Source organism: Corythoichthys intestinalis, chromosome 21, assembly GCF_030265065.1.
Source record: "Corythoichthys intestinalis isolate RoL2023-P3 chromosome 21, ASM3026506v1, whole genome shotgun sequence".
NCBI classification, from domain to species: domain Eukaryota; kingdom Metazoa; phylum Chordata; class Actinopteri; order Syngnathiformes; family Syngnathidae; genus Corythoichthys; species Corythoichthys intestinalis.
The window spans coordinates 8824880-8845577 of NC_080415.1; the positions used below are offsets into that span (position 1 = coordinate 8824880).

The window sequence follows — 20698 nt, forward strand, 5'->3', positions numbered from 1 at the left end:
TGATATCTGGCTTCATCTAGCGTCGTGAAAGGGTATAATGTCTAGACCCCGAATATAAGACGACCCTCTTTTACAATCTTATTTCAATGCAAAAAACACTGTCTTATATTCGGGCCAATACGGTAGACAGGGATATTGGTGTGTTAATGGGCAAAGGCCAAAGTTAATTTGGCGAGAATGCAGTAGTTAATAAATTATTATTTGTGTGCGGCCCGGTAGCAAATGCGCAATGGACCAGTACCGGTCCATGGCCAGGTGGTTGGGGACCCCTGGACTAAAGTCCTGTTCATTCAAATAAAAATAAAAAAGTGCTGCTGATTGACATTTTTTTGTTGTGGGCAAAGCACTGATATAAATTGTGTCAATTGTGACTAATTTATTTTCTTTTAACTAATTAAACAACATAATTAAATAAGGAGGAGGCAATCTGTAATGAATCAGGTTTTGTTATCAAACGCATGTCATAAATAAATCCAAATCCAATTTCAAAGCACACTCTCTGTTTGTTTACAGTTTGAATGGGAGTTTGTGTTGAAAGGAAACTCGAAGCTGTTATATGATTAGTATGATAAGAATGTGGTTTCTTTATTTAAAAAAAAAATGACCCAACTTTACTATTCTAACAATAACTCAATTGCTAATATGCTTCTCCAAAACACATTACAAATAGACACATAAGACACTGATTAGCGTAATCGCTAACTAGCTTAGCGCTCAGTCGTAACGTCTCATCAACAAAGAATACAAACATTACAATTGGCTTCATTTACTCAACTCTGACAGGGGCACTCTGGATTTAACAACACACAAGACAATCTAACTCGATACTTATTAATATTATTGATTCAGCAGCCCAGCCTGAGTGTAGCAGGGAACTCTGTCTCTCTTGCTCTAATCACTGGCATGCGGGTGCAGACTCAGATTACACACAAACAAGGACCAAAAATGGACTGCTCATAGCTGCCGGCAAAAACTGATAATCAAATTTGTGGCTAATTTATTAATCAATTTTAATGGATTAGTTGTGGAGCCTAACGGTAGTGCTTTAAATACACCACAAGGTGTCAATGGCGAGTTTTAAATCAATAAGAGATCAAGCCAATGAGAGTGTTTTGTCGATTGTGATTTATGTTCATTTGAGTGATGTCTTCACAACAAACAAGACTGCTGGAAATGGCTCCCAGCATCATAATTTGTATATTTTGACTAAATATTGCCATCCAGTCTATTTGTTGAGCTAAACGAGTTGCTAAAATGTTTAAAGAGAGTTTGACCAAAGTCTGAGTAAGTTTTATGTGTATTTTGCATATCTATTTTGATTTTGAATTTGTGAATGCCAGTTCTCTTTGCACTGTTGTTAAACTGTGTGAGATGGCCTCATTCATACAGATTGAAGCACTTGTCTTTTCGTGAACATTATTTTTTGAGAAATATGAATATCATTTTTGTTGTATTTTCACTATATGATACTTATGTTTGTTGTGGAGGAGTTGCCGAAGCTTATGCCAGTAAACGGTGCGGTCCGAGCTACGAATCTGTGTCCACTCTCCTTTTTCTCTACCTTACACCCCACTGTGGAATAAAGGAAAACTACGGCGTCAGTCAAGGGACAAAACACACTCATTGGCTTGAATCCAAATTAATTTAAAACTCGCCATGCATTAACACTTTGTCGCATATTTAAATCACTACCTTACGTAATTGAAGAGTGACACGTTTTTTTTTTTTTAAAGGGTGAAACGTAGAATCCCGGCAGCGTGTCCATGTGACGTCACCGCCATGTGACGTCATCGCCCTGCGACGTCAACAACGATGGACACCTACTGGTTAAAATAATTTTACACATTTTATTGAAAGGAAAACATTAAGAGGGGTTTTAATTTTAAATCATTATAACTCGTACTAAGATTATCTTTTAAGAACTACTTGTCCTTCTATCCGTGGTTCGCTTTAAGCGGTTTCTGTCACTTTTTTGATTGATTTGTGTCCAAAATATGGTCTGCAATTATTTTAAAGTCACTTGCTACAGTATACAGTTGGGCAAATAAGTATTTAGTCAACCACTAATTGTGCAAGTTCTCCCACTTGAAAATATTAGAGAGGCCTGTAATTGTCAACATGGGTAAAACTCAACCATGAGAAACAGAATGTGGAAAAAAAAAACTGATAATCACATTGTTTGATTTTTAAATAATTTATTTGCAAATCTTGGTGGGAAATAAGTATTTGGTCAATGCCAAAAGTTCATCTCAGTACTTTGTTATGTACCCTTTGTTGGCAATAACGGAGGCCAAACGTTTTCTGTAACTCTTCACAAGCTTTTCACACACTATTGCTGGTATTTTGGCCCATTCCTCCATGCAGATCTCCTCTAGAGCAGTGATGTTTTGGGGCTGTCGTTGGGTAACACAGACTTTCAACTCCCTCCACAGATTTTCTATGGGGTTGAGATCTTCAGACTGGCTAGGCTTGAAATGCTTCTTACTAAGCCACTCCTTTGTTTCCCTGGCTGTGTGTTTGGGATCATTGTCATGCTGAAAGACCCAGCCTTGTCTCATCTTCAATGCCCTTGCTGATGGACGGAGATTATCACTCAAAATCTTTCGATACATGGCCCCAGTCATTCTTTCCTTTACACAGATCAGTCGTCCTGGTCGCTTTGCAGAAAAACAGTCCCAAAGCGTGATGTTTCCACCCCCATGCTTCACAGTGGGTATGGTGTTCTTCGGATGCAATTCAGTATTCTTTCTCCTCCAAACACGAGAACCTGTGTTTCTACCAAAAAGTTGTATTTTGGTTTCATCTGACCGTAACACATTCTCCCAGTCCTCTTCTGGATCATCCAAATGCTCTCTAGCGAACCGCAGACGAGCCTGGACGTGTACTTTCTTCAGCAGGGGGACACGTCTGGCAGTGCAGGATTTGAGTCCCTGGCGGCGCATTGTGTTACTGATAGTAGCCTTTGTTACTGTGGTCCCAGCTCTCTGTAGGTCATTCACAAGGTCCCCCCGTGTGGTTCTGGGATTTTTGCTCACCGTTCTTGTTATCGTTTTTACACCACGGAGTGAGATCTTTCATGGAGCCCCAGATCGAGGGAGATTATCAGTGGTCTTGTATGTCTTTCATTTTCTAATAATTGCTCCCACAGTTGATTTCTTTACACCAAGCGTTTTACCTATTGCAGATTCAGTCTTCCTAGTCTGGTTCAGGTCTACAATTTTGTCTCTGGTGTCCTTCGACAGCTCTTTGGTCTTGGCCATAGTGGAGTTTGGAGTGTGACTAAGGTTGTGAACAGGTGTGTTTTATCCCGATAATGAGTTAAAACAGGTGCCATTAATACAGGTAACCAGTCGAGCCTTGTTAGACCTCGTTAGAAGAAGTCAGAAATCTTGTTTGTTTGTTGGTGACCAAATTCTTATTTTCCACTCTAATTTGGAAATACATTCTTTAAAAATCAAACAATGTGATTTTCAGTTTTTTTTTTTCCATATTCTGTCTCTCATGGTTGAGGTATACCCATGTTGACAATTACAGACCTCTCTAATATTTTCAAGTAGGAGAACTTGCACAATTGGTGGTTGACTAAATACTTATTTGCCCCACTGTATCCAGTGTTTGACCTCGTTGCAATTATAAATCACTGTGCTGGTACGATGTGTTTGTTCTACGTACTTGTGACTGCTTGTGTAAGATATGCAGAATTGGCACATTGCAAGTCTGTCTTTTTATGTATTTCCTGGCCGCAGCTAGTTGGATTGTATCGAAACGCAGCACCACTTTTACCCAATTGCAGTCAGTTATTTGAGATTTGCCACACATGGGACTCATTTTCCTGTCAAGGGGGATTGCTATTAAATTATAGCATAATAAGAAGAAGGTGCTACGAGATGATGTAGCTGAAAGTGTTGACGGCTAAATGCCAAACAGTAAAATGCAGTATAGTAAATAGAAATGAGGACGGGGAATAATGAGTAATATAAACCCGTCTGTTCAGGGGTGCCCTTTTGGGGAATCAGGTTTGAACAATGCAAGGTGAGAAAAACGTGGAGCTGCATTTTGAGCGGAGCAGTGTTTTTTTTTTTTTTTTCAGAAGAAAGAAGCCACAAGTTAAAGCAACTCTTGCTTTATTGACTTTTTTACATCATATATTACAAAACAAACAGGAACATGTGATTCCACACATACTTCATATGTAAAAATACTGAGGTATTAAACCATACAAGAAGTGTAATTTAGACTTCTTATTGCACTTCCTCTTTGCTGAAAGTTACAAAGATTACAAATTGCTACAATATGTGTGCAGTTCATAATTTCGTTTCTTGACACATTAATAACGTTCAAACTGAAAAGACAAATAAAACTAACAACAACAAAAAAAAAGAGAGTGAAACATGCTTTCAGTATAAAAAAAAAAAAAATAAAACAGACCTACTGACATACTATTGAAGTTAGAGGTCGGCGAAGGGCAGTGAGAGAGCGAACTGAGAGGCAGGAGGCCCCGATCACACATATGGTCCTTGTTAGGTGATCTCCATTAAGGGTATTGTGGTTTGGAAGAAACTTTACATTTCACAGTTTTAAGGATATTTTGAAGAAAAGAAAAAATAAAGGTTTCTGCTTACAACTGCATGACAGCTTTTATTCATTCAAACCATTGTCGAAACAATACACACTGAATTTTGGATACACCTGAAAACAAACCTATATTGAACTGGAATGCACATCTTTTCATAAGCACAATCTCTGGAAATTTTATCAAACTGTAGCAACACAAAAAGAGGAAAATCGTGTTCAAATGTAAGTTTTGTGTTAATCAACTACTACACATTTAGAGACTTGGCAAATACCATCAACAAATTATTCAAAGATTAATTGGTTTACATGCTCTAATACATCATGGTACTGTATCTATTACTACAGTGAAAGATACATTCAGATATCAAATAAAAACATATTAATACTTTAATATATTTTTTAGAAATATTTCACATAACAAAGACAACACGATCAAAATGCTGAAACTGACGAGCAGAGATTAGCAATAAAAGGCTGTAATGTTCATACCAGGCCACTAGTTGGCAATGTTGTGATGGTTTTATTATAAAAAACAACACAAAAAACTTTTTGTGGTAAAATTTGTCAGAGACATGTTAGGGTAAAAAGACCGTATTTTCATATTTCATTTTATATTCATATTTGCACTATAAGGCGCACCTAAAAGCCTTCAATTTTCTCAAAAGTGGATCTTATAATTTGATACGTCTTATACAGGTAGCCCCCGATTTACGTGATTTCGACTTTACATTTTTTTTTTTGTCGCGTAAACAGTACCTTATTGTACCTCACAGTATCTTTTTTTTTTTTTTTTACTTTACATTACTTGATTATAATGTTGACTTTTGTTTTGTAATGCTCACTTTTATTTTGGTGCAGGAACCATAAAGCACACAAGGAAGAGCGCAGGTACTCACGACGATAAACGTATTTGCAGAAGACGAGTAGTAGCGCATTTCCTCCCACAAACAAGTCGCGCAGCCGAGTGAGAGAGAGAGGGGAAACATTAGAGCTTAGCTCGCTGTCTAGCTAGGATTTAGCTTCAACGTCTTGGCAAGATTGCAAATTTATAAAGTCTTAATCAGATATTTTTTCTTAAATCTAGTCAAATAATGTTCATCTTGTTTAGAGTGTTAAAGACAAATTAACAGATTAATGTGTCGGATTATTCCACTTGCTTTAAATAAATGCAACTGTTTGTTCTTATTAAGCCCATACATCTAAAAGTTGGTAATTTTTCACTTAAATCGAGAAAAAAATTGCTTACAAATAATGTTTTGAACAATATTCTTGAAATAAGAACAAAAAAGCTTTTTTTAAAAGATTAAATCTACTAACCTTTTGCTTAAAAGGAGTCTGTTAAGATCATTTTCAGGTGGCTATTTTTGTTATTTCAAGAAATCTATGTGAGTTAAATTTATTGAAAGCACCGGCAGTTAATTTCACCTATTTCTTGCAGATTTACACTGAAAACAAGGGAGTTTAATTTGTTTTAAAGAAGGTGTGTTTTTGCAGCGTACAGTGACATATAATACTTGTTTTTTGGATGGTTATTTTGAGATTTAGGGGATATTTAGGGGTAATTGATGTTCAGACGCTAACTGATACATGCTAATCGTTTGTGTGGATTGGTCTTGCTGTATAAGCAGCTAGTTATAAACGCAAATTTTAATTACTGTTAATAAAGATGAAACGGATTTCATTCTGCAAGTGTTGATGTCTGACATTGTCATTTTAGAACTTAGCACGCTGTCTTGCTACGACTTAGCTCCATGGTCTTGGCGAAGACAGTACAATAGACGTATAATATCGTATTGGCCCGTATATAAGACGGCCCAGATTATAAGACAACTCTTTGTCATTACTCAAGTTTGAAAAAAGACTTTTTGAACACCAAATTAATTTTGAAACAGAAAATAATTACAGTACATCCGAAACTAATGATTATAAAAATATATTTGAGAGAAAAACCATGTTATTTTGCCTCATTCAAATCTTAACATATGAACATTTAAATATGTAACCTAAAGTGCAATCACATTAGTAAATGAAAGGCTTCTGGTTTTTGAAATGTAAATAAACCTATCTATAGTAGCTGAGATCTGTCATGACAGAACATCGCTTCAATGATATCTGGCGCCATCTCGCGTCGTGAATGGGTATAATGTGTAGACCGCGAATATAAGACGACTCTCTCTTTTTCAGTCATATTTCAATGCAAAAAACACCTTCTTTTTTTCGGGCCAATACGGTGCATGTTTTTGGATAGCTATTTTGAGATTTAGAGGTACTTAAATCGTTAATTCCGATTCACGCTGAAATTCGGGTTACGTTGCCAGCGTAGGAATTGAACTCGTTCGTAACTTGGGAACTACCTGTACATGGATGAATATTGGTTAATAATGGCATGACATTCCCTTTAGCAGAGTGGATGCAGAACCCAAAACCAACCTTGATTACTATTGCTACTACTAATGCGCCTTATAATCCGCGGCGCCTTATAGTGCGAAAAATACGGTAATTGACCAGTCATTACCCGATTGCGACGGATTGTTCCTGCACATGCGCGACACCTGTGTTACTCCCTCTCAAGCCACAATGGCTTAATATTTATTTATTTACGCCATAAATTTACACACACAAAAGTTCTATTATTCTTATTATCAACCCTGTCAGTTTATAAAAAGTTGTATTTCAATCCCTGAATCTATCGTGTATATTTCTATAGCGCTGTCACAGCTCGAGAGGAAGTTATGCACCTTCCGCAGCTCGTCACAATCGGGTGGTTTAGTAATGCTGCGATTTGTGTGGAATTGATTGTTGAGTAAATGTGTCTTTAAGTCAATGAGGCAAAATTGATTGCAGTTATTCAGTTGTCTTAAGTTAGTTTATAAACAGGGGCAAAGTATCAGCTCATTATACATGCAGTTTGTGATAAAAGATGGATTTTATAGGGGTCCACCAGCAATGATTACACTTTTACTATAGACTTCATAGTGAAAGTAGTGGGGGAGGAGAAGGAATGTACGTGTTGCCTTTGCATCTGGGTTTCAGATTCACAGTTACTACTTTCCATGCCTCAATCCCAAGATTCAAATGGGGGAAAAAAGAAACTTAAGCATTTTTGCGGTGTCAGCAAAAGACTAGCACCAAGCGCTTATCACATATACAAAGAAAACCTTATGATTTGAAGCAATCTACTTTCATTAAACACACATTTCTGTTTGATGGAGGTTTCCCTAGATTTACAATATTTACTCTTTTACAAGTTTATCACACATGTACCTTCAAGGCCTGTACTGATGCCTTTGTCAGCGTGTGCTTGTGTTGCTGTTAAATTGGCTGGTAAAACACAAGATGAAAGCGTCTGACAAACTTGACAGTGCGAGGGGTGCAGTCTAAGGGCTAATCGCTACTTTAATATCAACTGTTGTGAGTTGTGGTGAGTGTAAATTGCAGTGTGACACACAAAAACAGACGGCGCACAGATGTTGCGTGGCAAGATAAGATTGGGGACAGTAGAAGCAAATCACTTGTTGAATTACATCGGGTCACACTAACATTGGTGTTTATTGTGTCTGCGTCTCGACAGAGTTTTGTACAATGAACTTGAATGATGAACAGCAATTAGATGTAACAGTATATCAAACAATTGTTAGAATAGAAAAGGCAAAGGATGAGTTACAGATGATGGCGATTTTCTTCATTGGTAAACGCATACGTAGACTTTTCCTTTCACAGTACGCTCAGTAATGTAAAACCAGTGTTCACATTTAACTCAAACTCTTGCATTGTATTTTCTAGGGGTTATTTGTATTATTTTCCTAATTTTCACCAAAATGCTGATAAGAAACACTTGATCAGTTACCTTAACTCGATCGAGCTAACTAGCTAGACGTTGCTCTTTTGGCTAACTCGGCTACTACAGCTAACTCTTGGTTAGCTTCATACTTGATGCACAGACATGAGATTTTAAGGAGTATATACAGTATACTGACATTTTTTAGAACTCAACTCAAATCAACTGACACAATTGCTGAATGTTTAAGATTTGTAGAATCGCAAGTGTTATGATATATGTGTAATTTAGCAAGAAATTTCTTCAATAGCGTACCGCACGAATGCTATTTTTAGACCGTGATGTCACATCGTAAAGCGGAAGTGGGACATTATAGACACGCCCTCACATACAAACATTAATATTTTATGCTAGTTTTCGCTGGTAATCTTTCAAAAACAAGCATGCCGATAAAGCACTGCTGATATGGAACTTGTAGAAACGACTCCAGACATTATGACATATGAAGGATGTTTTCTTGAAACCAAAAACTCGGAGGAAAAATGTGAAAAATGGATCAACTTGCACAGACGTTTAACGCCAGCAAGGTGAAGCCATTCACATTTCATATACAGTAAACATTATGTTGGGTTGGCATGGTCCTTCAGAGGACAAAGAGGTAAGCCATTTTGATATTTTTTGCTTATTTTTCTTAGCGTGGCGTTTTGCTGTGCTGCTTCTGTCTAACAATGAATGACCTGAAAAGAATTAAAATGGTCTCTGATTGCCACTGTTACCTTTTCTGTTGTAAAAAACAATTTTAGTAATGGGGAAGTGTAAATAAGTTATAGAATTGATTTTAATGAAAAAATTAAAAGTTTTCTTTGGCTGTCAACGAGTAGCATTTGCGATCGCTACACAAAAATAGCAATGTAAATTGCCCAAAAGAATGGTCAGAGACGTAGGACAATCAGAGGATATAATATATAAGATAGATAGGGCATATGGTGGGAAAGGATAGATTGTTAAAACAGGAAAATGTCATTGTCAGTGGCTTAAAAAAAAGGTGTCGATATTAAAGCTACCTCCTTGATCAGGTCGGCTCTTTTTCCCGTCTTTTTCAGCCCTCGACACTCAAGCCATCTCTTTAACTGAACATTTGTATGTTCTTCCACATCTTTACCAGTGACTTTGGCACCAGGGACATCATTTTCGGACAGAATTGGGAGGTTTATCTCTGTAAACATCTCCTTGGTACACTATTTCCATTCATTACTATTGGGGACAAACGGGAGCTTGTCCCCTCCTTAGCAACAGTAGCTAACTTCATGAATATTAATGAGCGGAATTGACGTGTAGCGTGCGGTACGCCATTGTAACTTTGATTACTTGAGCCATTTACCTCCGTGAAGTTGGCCCCCCATCAGACGCAAATTTATATAAAAAGTATGTCCTTGGTTTGTGCTAGCTTGTGCTGAAAAAATGTTCGTTTGTGCTGCTATTCTTTTTGAGATATTAGCAATTCTTTTATAGGGCAATCTGAGGTTAACCAACCCCCCTTTTGATTAAAAAGGGCTAAAAATGGTGTCAATCGTTTATGCTATGTTTGTGCTGGTTTGTGCTGCAATCGTTTTTGAGTTATTGAGATAATAATTTCGAGTGAAGACTTCACGCAGCCCCCCATTTATTGCACAATGGACCCAAAATGATGCCATTCGTTTATGCTACATTTGTGCTGTAAAAAAAAAATGTTTGTGCTGCGATTGTTTTATTGATATTAAGATATCAATTTCGAGGGAAGTCATCTCGCGGCTGATGGAGCGTACCAACTTTCTGGATACCAGAGGGGTGTCCCAACAACTAGCGCATACGTGACACAAATGAATGGCACCCCTTCGGGTCTATTTCACAGTAAATGGGAGGCTTCGTTTCACTTCACCACTTGAAATTAATATCTCAAGCCCCCCATTTACTGAAAAATAGAACCGAAGGGGTGCCATTTGTTTGTGCAACGTTTGCTCTAGTTGTTGGGCAGTGTTGTTTTCGTCAACGATGACTATAACAAAAATATTTCTTCAACGAACAATTTTTTCATGACGATGACGAGAAAATAATGAGCTAAAACGTGTCTTGGGAGACTAAAAGGCAGCAAGACTAATGCCGGTTTTCGTCAGGCGAGACGAATATGCGCCGTTTCCGTCACATGTTTACATTGTGTGACATTTTATGTGTAGTTAGCCAGAAACGTAGCAGTTTCTGGTTGTGTCACTCATGTGACATGCTGCACCACCCCCCACCGACTCACCAGTGTCCTTTCCAGTCTCCAAGCTTGCCCACACGGTATGATTTGTTTTCTTATCTTGGCCAGAGAGAATGTGCAATGTTGCTTTAGCCTTTAAAAGTGTGTGCTGAGTGATCATCACACAGTAAATGTAACTCCTAGTTTAGCATAGCGTTTGCATTAGCATTAAGCTAATGCTAACAGACGGTGTCCTCTTATACTCTCGAATAACTTTTTCTACATACATTTGGTTGTCCAGGTGGGTATAATTCATTCAAAATAATCTACTGTTTTCCTGCCGAGTGTGTATTATCACCAAGACGGTGTTGTCCTTGTAGATGCTACAATATGTGCTCATCTGTCAATGTTCACTCGAAATAGTTGGAATCCTTTACTAACTTATTTTGGAGTAAAATGTTTTAATTTTACAGACGAAAACATTTTTAGTAAATGTTGACTAAAGCTAGACGCAATTAGTTTTCATCAACCAAACTAGATGACGACAAACACATTTTGAGATGACTAAAACATGACTAAAACTAATTAGGATTATTGTCCAAACAACCAAGAGAAAAATCAAAGGGGTTGCCTAAAACAACACGTACTGTTGCTGGGACACCCCTCTGTTATTAAGAGAGCTGGTACGCTCCGTCAGCCGGAGGGGCTGCGATTGACGTCATCACTCGAAATTAATATCTCAATATTTAAAAGAAAAACGATAGCAGCACAAACTAAATTTTTTACTGCACCAACGTAGCATAAACGAATGGCCCCATTTCGGGTCCATATTGCCATAAATGGTGGGCTACGTGACGTCATTACTCGAAATTAACAAAATTCATATCGGAATTATCAATATCAACTCAGAATCTCAAAAACATTACAAGCACAAACAAAACTTTTTACAGCACATACGAAGCATAAACAATTGACACCATTTTAAGCCATTATTAATCAAAACAGTGTGCTGATTGACCTCAGATTGACCTATAAAAGAATTGTGAATATCTTAAAAACGATAGCAGCACAAACTTTTTACAGCACAAACGTTGCACAAACAATTGACATTTTTGTATAAATTTGCGTATGACGGGGGTCCAACTCCACATAGGTGAGCCATCTATGTACACTTAGAAACAATTCAGTCAGTATGCCGTCTTCCTCTCATGTAAACGTTATCATTCTTGCCTTTAAGGCCTCATTAAGATTGATATCCTTGTTTGTGTAAAGTAATCTGTACAGTTTCAGATGGACATTTTTTAATACAATTAAAAAGTTGACTATAAATAAAAACTATTTACAAAAGTAAAAACTAGGAGAAAACTACAGTACATTTTTTTCATAGTTGCTGTTCCCCAAAAAGTATCTGAGCATACACCGTGCCATTCCGTGATGCCTTTGCTTCCGGGATTGGCTTCACCAGATCCAACTCCGCGTAGGTCAGATTCTCCTCCACTATCTTCGGCTAAGGATTCGAAGACAGATGTCGATATTGCATCATTTCAATATTTGTACCTTTATTATCACATTGGTGAAAGTGACTGGGTGATAATCAAAATATTAGGAGAAACCATCAAATAGCGATATCCATGTAACTTGAGACAAATGTAACATTTTACAAAAATGTTACGTTTTGCTGCAAGCATATCAAATACAGTATCAGTGTACCATACAATGAGAAAAAATATGGGGAAAAAAATGGTAGATGACTAGGATAGGATGCATTTGAAAGCTTTCTTCTTATATTTTGTTTTAATTATACACAATTTTAATTTTTTTAAAGGGAACTACAGTGGTACCTCGCATTCGAATTTAATTCATTCCAGGACCTGATTTGTAAGTTGAAAGGGTCATATGTCAAGCAGGATTTTCCCATACGAATACATTATGAAAGGAATAGTACCTTTTCTCGTATTTACCGATCGACTGTTTGTATTACTCTAGAACGCTTAATATAATCAATCAGGGAATAGAATCTTTTCTCATATTTACTGTTTGAATGTTTGCATTACTTTAACACACCCGATAAAAATTAAATAGCATTTATATCATAGTTTAAGGAAAACAAGAAGAATATATTTGACATAGGGCATAAGAGATACATGACGCCTTCTTATTACGGAAGCCCAATGCGTGCGTCATGCAACTGACTGAGCAAGATTGACGCTGACGAGTCAAGATATCTACAAGCCCACGTCTGCACCACCAACTCCCGCAATTAGTTCTTCCGGACAGTCCAGAACAGATTGTGGGACATCTTGTCTTGACAAGGAAAATTCGATAAGGAGGAAGCCACGACCGAGAAGTGAACTCTTAGCACTTACGTTGCGCTGAGGTGGCAAAATCTACAACCCTCATTGGCCTGACAACAGTAACTCCCGAATCCTCCTGTCCAATCCACAAACAGACAAAAATTCGAAACAACGCCCAACCACAGCATTCTTCTGCCCACAGCCTGCCCCGCGAGAGCATTCAAAAAGACTGAATGTATAACTAATCGTTGTCATTTTACCCGGGAACCTTTTGTTGATTTGTGCTACGTCGACCTTGGAACGAGTCTGCCTTCTCGCCTGAGTCTGTTTCGCCTTGCTGTTTAATCGCTGTTGACCTGAATAAATTGTCAATTTTTTCTTGGTGATTGTTCTTTAAACCTTTCAAAATTGAGTCAGTACAAGGGGTTAAGACTAAGGTGAACGCGCAGAGTTTGGACTTTTGGCCGGGTTTTTGGGGTCTCGCTGGCCCGGGTCTTTGGAGCTGCGCCAGCGCATGTCCGGCAGTTTGGCAATCTGACTAAAAGGTCAGATTCTTTCAATTATAATTTGATTCATTCGTTCCACAGCCCAAAAAACGATGCTAAATAATTCGTAAATACTGCAGGTACAATTACAAATATCAATTACATATAAGAATATAAATAAATTATAAATACAAATCGGAATAATAATAAAGTACCGAATCGGGTTCTGTGGCGGTTGTGTTTTGCTTGCTGTTCCTGAATGCACCATGTGACTGATGAGAAAGGGAGAGAGGTGCATTAGAGTGGGAAGCTTTTACATTCTTTTTTTCATTTTCTGTTGTTGTTGGCGTTGGCTATGGCGGACAGTAGCCGTGTTGTGTTGCACAAATTCTGAAAAAAATGATAAAAAACCTGATGAAGCTAGCGACTTTCTTGCTAATGTTACTATAATAATAATTGTCATTTTAACGTACAAAGACTGGTGAATTCAACTCAATTCAATAAACTTATCTACTAAACGGAGGACCATCGAGATTGTAGACATATTCACACACCAAACTCATATTTCTCTGTCTTTTCCATCTTAATCTCAGTGTTTAGTGTCAATTTTTCCATTTTTTCACCACCTGCACTAACTTTCTTGGACTCATGTTGAATTCTCTCGCGAGAAAATCCGCCGTGCGTCCGTTTTGCGGGAAAATAATGAAATTGCGACGCTGCCGTAAATTGTCGCATTTCAAGCACGTCGTCATTAGGCATGTGCCGATAACTGGTTTCAAGGGATACCGTGTTATGAAAAAGTCATGATTTCAAAACCGCAAAGAATTTCCGTCATATGCCTAAGGTCTTAGCTATTTTTTATGTATCATACATGCAGGGGGAAATCCCTCGCCTCACTTGCAAGACTCAACCCTCCCCCGCGGATTTATGCTCAGTCTCAGTGAGTCAGCTGTGCTATACGATGTGCTACACTTTTTCCCACCACTGAAGAAAACGGAATCGTCGGTATGGGAATACTTCGGCTACAGAAAAGTTACAGACAGCCGCGGCTTAGAAGAGGAGGTCCAACCGACATGTAAAACGTGTTTGCGGAGGGAGGCAATGCCTACAGTACGATTTCAGATTTATACAAAATTAACTCATTTGGTCCCAAAAACGTATAAATACGTTCTATTTTTAATTGTTTCAGTGTCCCAAATACGTCTTTTACATTTTTTTTCACAACAAACATCTCTGGGTTCTGATTCCATTTAGTTCCAAAGCACAGCGCTGAAAATCCATTTTAAAGCAGTAAAACTGGCCACTGGAGGGCAGTAGCGCATTTGGTAAGACCCGAAACCCGATTCAATGGAACGAACGGCCATGCCGCACGTCCTGGGCGCCGGCGGAAGACGACCGAATGGACGTCCAGGATGCTAGGCGGCGGACGACCGAGCAGAACGACCGGGACCACCAGTTCAGCGGACGATGCCGTTGAGTCCGTGCTACTCGCCGAGCAGAGCCCGCGCTGCCTTGCTCGGCCGCTCGCGTCCCCCTCACCCTCCAGTGTCCCACACAAAAACGCGCACGGCCAAACCAGTTCCCCCCAGGAAGTTCCCCAGGCGAACTCTGCCACAAGGCAGTGGTCACAACAAAAGAAAGACAAAAAAAAAAAATCCATCTTTATGAGACTGCGGCGATGATGGAAAAGTTTAACCCGGCTGTCGCAGTCACAACGGCGTCATCTCTCAGTTCAATAGTTTAGTTATGTGCAAATAAATTGTTATTTTGCTATCAAAAGCTCTATTTGTCTTGTTGTTTATGTAATTTTGTAAAAGGAAAACAATATTCAGATGTTTAGGGTGTAACTAAAGCAAATAATAGCTGTGTTAAAGTCAAAGTTATGTTTGAAATGTATGCGTTTACAAAAAGCTCAATTTCTCTGTTTTTTTTCATCAGAAATTGGAAAATTGTTCAAACTAAGCTGTTTTCTAATGCTGATTTCTAAAGAATGGAAAAAGATATGAACTAACTTTTTTTTCCTGCTGAAAGAAGAGAGTCTAATCTTTCTTTTCTTTGTAGGAGTGGTAGAGTAGTTTTCCCCCAACCCAGAGGTTGTGGGTTCAATTCTTCGCCCAGATGAATTTGTCTAAGTATCCTTGAGCAAGATACTGGACCCCACGTTGTTCCTGGTGCTGCGTCACCAGTAGGTGAATGGCGAGATAGTGTAAAGTGCTTTGAGTGCCTTGAAAAGTGGAAAAGCGTTATATAAGTATAACACCATTTACCATTTCTTTTGGCGGGTTCCATGTTTATATAGCAATAGAACGGAATTTTCTGTGGGCCTTGCAAAATCAGTCAAAATCCAGTAAATCGGCCGGCAGCGAAGGGGGTTGCTGGCTGGGAGTGAATGAGTTAAAGGTTAGTAAACATTGTCATGAATGTTTCCACCAGCTACGAAAGTTAACTCCAGCATGTTTAGTGTGTCTAGCGGTGGTAAAAGGTGTTTTTTTTCTCTCTCTCTGGCAACTGTATGTGTTGAGAAAGGGAGTGTGTGTATAACGTAAACACGATACGGGTAATACACACGTGCTTTTCATGGAAAATAATTCATTTATTTTTGTTCTGATGATAATATTGTTAGACTGTGGCTGTGCATTTACGCCAGTGCTTCTCAATTATTTTCTGTTACGCCCCCCCCAGGAAGATGTAAACGTTTCGCGCCCCCCCTACAACTCTCTGCCGCCACTGTAAATTGTATCATTTGCCAATAAATTATTAATATAAGTATACCTTTGCATAATATTGTGTCCTTTTTAATATTAAAGAAAAAATATATAGCTCAACTTATAATAATAAAGTGTAATAATAAAGTATAGAAAAGGCTTAAAGTACATCACTTCTCCTGAATTTAAAAAAAAAAAAAAAAAAGTCACATCCAGTCTGTAAAAGTACATTCACGGTACATTTTTTGACCATTTAATAGTGAACAATAAATTTTAATAAAATCAATAAATAAATAATAATACATTCAAATAACCGTTTAACCATAAAAATAAAAGATAATCAAACAAAATCAACAGTGTCATTGGACAGTGGGACAGTTTTTATTTTTGCTATTTTGCACTGAGCAAGTTGGTATGCCACCTTATATGATGCTAACAGTGCTCGCTGGTTTACTGATGTAACACTGTGAAACAAGTGTTATTTGCCCCACTATTTGAGAAGTACTGGTTTACGCTCACCTAAAGGACTGCATTTATTTTAATCTTATTCATAATATATTTATATTTCATTATTTTAAGTTAACATTATACTTATGTTCCAAATTGCTAATATGATATGATAAATATAAATCCTGCGCAATGGAAAAAAGTTTTTTTTTTAATTTTTTAACCCAGATATCTCAAAGTAACAGATTTTAGAGCTGTTATTGCAATACCGTGAAACCGTGATATTTTTGCATAAGGTTATCATACTGTCAGACTCTCAATCCGGCACATGCCTAGTCGTCATATGTCAAGACAAAGGACGAGTCAAATTTTACGTCGGATGTCGAAAGGATCGTGTTTCGATGCGATTGTGGGTCGAGGTACCACTGTATACGATTCTATGCAATGATATTTATTTAAAGTAAGGACTTGTGAATGCAAATTTGATGTGAGCCAAATGTGGCTCTTGGGCCATACTTTATTCAAACTTACTTTAACACTAGAAGTCCCAGAGAATTCTGCTACTCCTAACAGTCCCAAGCAATGGCCAATTTGGCCTCTCCTCCAAAAAAACCCAGAAGTGGCCTAAATGACCCAAGTGCTTTTGAATTAGCAAGTCGTTGTCGGACAGACAACAGCCGTTCATATGTAAATGCAACCACTTGTGTTGGTATGCGGCCCAAATGGAGGGGAACACATAACAGTAGTACTATTCATGTATTATTATGTGTCAGTTCAAGTCAAGCTACATTTATGGGGTTTTGCACATTTTAATAATGTGTATTGTTTTACGATTTTACTGTCGGAAAAAATATCTCTGACAGTGTATTTGTGGGGCCTTTATATGCTAGCAATATTTGTTATAACAGTATATTTGTGATGCCTGCAGAAAATAGAACATTGAATCAGTATCAAATGTAAAACTGAAATAAGAGTCTGACAAAGTTATTTTTTGTCTTTTCTTCCTGGTATTTATTGATGCACAGGATTCAAACAAGAGTAATCATAGCAAATCAAAACTATCAAGTCAAAACGATGAAATACTATAGAAAACACACATAAATGTACCTCTAATACACCCTCTATCCTCTTTACTGGATTTGTTGAAAGGTTGTCAAGAATTTTTTGTTTTCCTGGGACTACTTGGTATATAATGAGGAGCAATTATTTGCACTCCTTGTGATTTTGCAAGTTCACCCACTTTGAAAAGAGGTGGAGGTCTGAAATTTCAATCATAGATGCATTTCCACTGATAGAGACAATCTAAAAAAATCCAGAAATCACATTGTATGATTTTTAAAATTTATTTGCTATATATTTTTATCTACTGGGGTTCAGTTCATGTATTTGTGCACCTGAGAATCAGCAATAATTATGACACAAGCAAAGCAAACAAAACAAACACTGGTAACTAACGGAAGGGTCCACAACACATGCACATAGATGTGGAGCACTAGTTCAGTTTAATTTAATTTGGTTTCAAATTCAATATAATATTTACACCATTGTATGAAACCTGAATGATGGCTTGTTTCTGAACCAAGAGTGGTATTTACTAATCTTGCATATTTTTTTCCCAGCAATTTCATGTGTGGTGCTCTTCATTTCACCACTGTGTCTTGGTGTGCTTAGTTGTATTATTTCTAAATATATATCTACACATAAATGTATATCCACAGCAAATTGTTAATTGATCTTTTTGAAATTGTTTTTTTTTTAACATGTAGAGGGTATTCAAACAAATACATCCGAATGAATTAGAATTATTAAAATACTGTTATTAAAATATTCTCAGAAGTTTAGCAGTTTAGTGTCAAGTAAGAAATAAGTGTCTGAGTAAGTCAGGCTACTTTAGCTGATGCGGGGGTTGGGCAAAAAAGGCTCAAGTCAGGCTACTTTAGCTGAGGAGGGGGTTGGGCGAAACCTTGCTGAGTGAGGCTGCTTTCTCTTTCGCCCAACCCCCTCCTCAGCTAAAGTAGCCTGACTAGTAGACACTTATTTGTTACTTGCCTACTGTAGGTTGATAAATTTGTAGGTAGATTTGTGTATGTCTTAGTCAATCCAAATAAAAAGGTTCCTTCAATCAAAGTATATATTTTCATTCGAAGAGCACCACACATGAAATATATATTATATATACGGTATATATGTATGTATATATATATATACTGGACTGTCTCAGGAAATTAGAATACACATTATTCTAATTTTTTGAGACAGTCCTGTGTATATATACAGGACTGTCTCAGGAAATTAGAATACACAATATTCTAATTTCCTGAGACAGTCAGGAAATTAGAATACACAATATTCTAATTTCCTGAGACAGTCAGGAAATTAGAATATTGTGTATTCTAATTTCCTGAGACAGTCCTGTATATATACACAGGACTGTCTCAAAAAATTAGAATATTGTGTATTCTAATTTCCTGAGACAGTCCAGTATATATATATATATATATATATATTTTTTTTTTTTTTTTAATGCAATTGCTATGTTATGACAAAATAAACACCTAATCATTTTACCACCTAAGGAAAGGATCGGCATACATATTGTTCCTTTGTTTTTTGGTGAGACTTATTAATTAGGATTCAAAATAAATAATTGAGGAGGGCGTAGGGACCAGCCCTGAGCAGTTGCTTTTGAACACACTGAAACAATGACTGAATGTTGAATTATCAGTCCTACTTATGAAGATGGTATGTCCTGTATCAGAATTTAAACAAATACATATAAAAACAAATTTCCCATTTATTTTCAATGGCAAGTAATCAAAGTCCCTGTGATTTTTTTACCATTTATCATGACAGCCCAATGAGATTGTATACCACTAACTCTCATATAGGTGAATTAAAAAAAAAAAAAAGTAAAAAATCTGACCTACGTTTTTGGGGGGAGGAATGAAAAAAATCAATTCAATCAGTTAACATAAACATCTTTGATGTGAAATGTTTTCTATTGTATATTTGTAATAACGTGTAGAACATGAAAAGTAACATGAGTTACTGATTAACAAATTACTCTTACAATGAGGTAACTGAGTTACTTCTCCCAAAAAGTAATTTAGTTAGTAACTTGTAACTAATTACTTTTTTAAGTAAGATCGACAACACTGTGCAGTATATATTCCCTTCATAATAATTAGGACTATTAGGATATTCAGTCATTGTTTCAGTGTGTCAAAGAAACTGTTCAGGGCCGCTCCCTTCCACCTTCTCATGACACAAATTCTGTTTCTGTTTTTCTCAAAGGTTTTCTACACGTTTTCTCGTACTAACTTCAGACAAAATGGCCACAATTCATGCTCCATTTGATCCAGTCATTCTAAACTATATACATGATCTCGCTTTAAACTCAAATTGCCGTTCTAAAACGTTTTTTTTGCAAAAACAATGTACACATTTGGGCCATTTTTTTCTGTTTTTCTGTGTGGAGTATAGGAGAATTAAGTTAAAAGTTTGTAAAAAGCGTAAAACTCCATAAATAAATCTAAATTAATAAATGTAGCTTGACTTGAACTGACAAAAACTATCACATTAAGTGTGCAACCGTGGTGTGTTCTCCTCCGTTTGGGCCGCATTCTAACACAATGTATGTCTAGTGGTTGCATTTACATATGAATGGTTGCTGTCTGTCGGACAACGACTTGCTAATTCAAAAGCACTTGGGTCATTTGGGCCACCTCTGGGTTTTTTAGGAAGAGAGGCCAAATCGGCCATTGCTTGGGAATATTAGGAATATTTGTCTTGAGGAAGGGCCGAGTCGGCCTCTGCTGGGTTTTCTAGTGTTAAAGCATAACATAATCAAATAATTACCACAACAAAATTATAGGCTGTTAATTCCATAAGATTTTGGACAGTCTCAGATCAACCACAGAGCCACAAGCTATTAGCGCTCCTTTTAATGCGTCACCTAATATTCATTTGACTTTTTATCCAGTACATTGTTGACTGAGAACAATTGGACAAGATTAATGGATGGTTTTTTAGTTATCTGACATCGACAATAAAACTGTGGGTATCAGCAGAAGAGAACAATGTTTGGAAATATGATTTGTACTCACCAAAACTAATTTCCTTGGTTGTGGTATTAAAAGTTTGGGCATTCTTGCTTTGTCTCCAATGGGAACTGTAGGGAAGAAAAAAACGGTGTT

The 20698-nt window shown here is 37.2% G+C and overlaps 1 protein-coding gene across 1 annotated transcript in view; it reads right to left on the bottom strand.

Annotated features, from left to right (window-relative positions):
• Positions 1–4245: 4245 nt before the first annotated feature.
• vstm4b (V-set and transmembrane domain containing 4b) overlaps positions 4246–20698 on the bottom strand; it is a 52354-nt gene continuing 35901 nt past the window's right edge. The window contains exons 7-8 of the mRNA XM_057825302.1: positions 20609–20673; positions 4246–12078 (exon numbers count right to left, since the gene is read on the bottom strand). Of these exons, the coding sequence (XP_057681285.1) occupies positions 11953–12078; positions 20609–20673 (191 nt within the window). The 3' untranslated portion in view covers positions 4246–11952. The remainder of the gene's footprint in view (positions 12079–20608; positions 20674–20698) is intronic.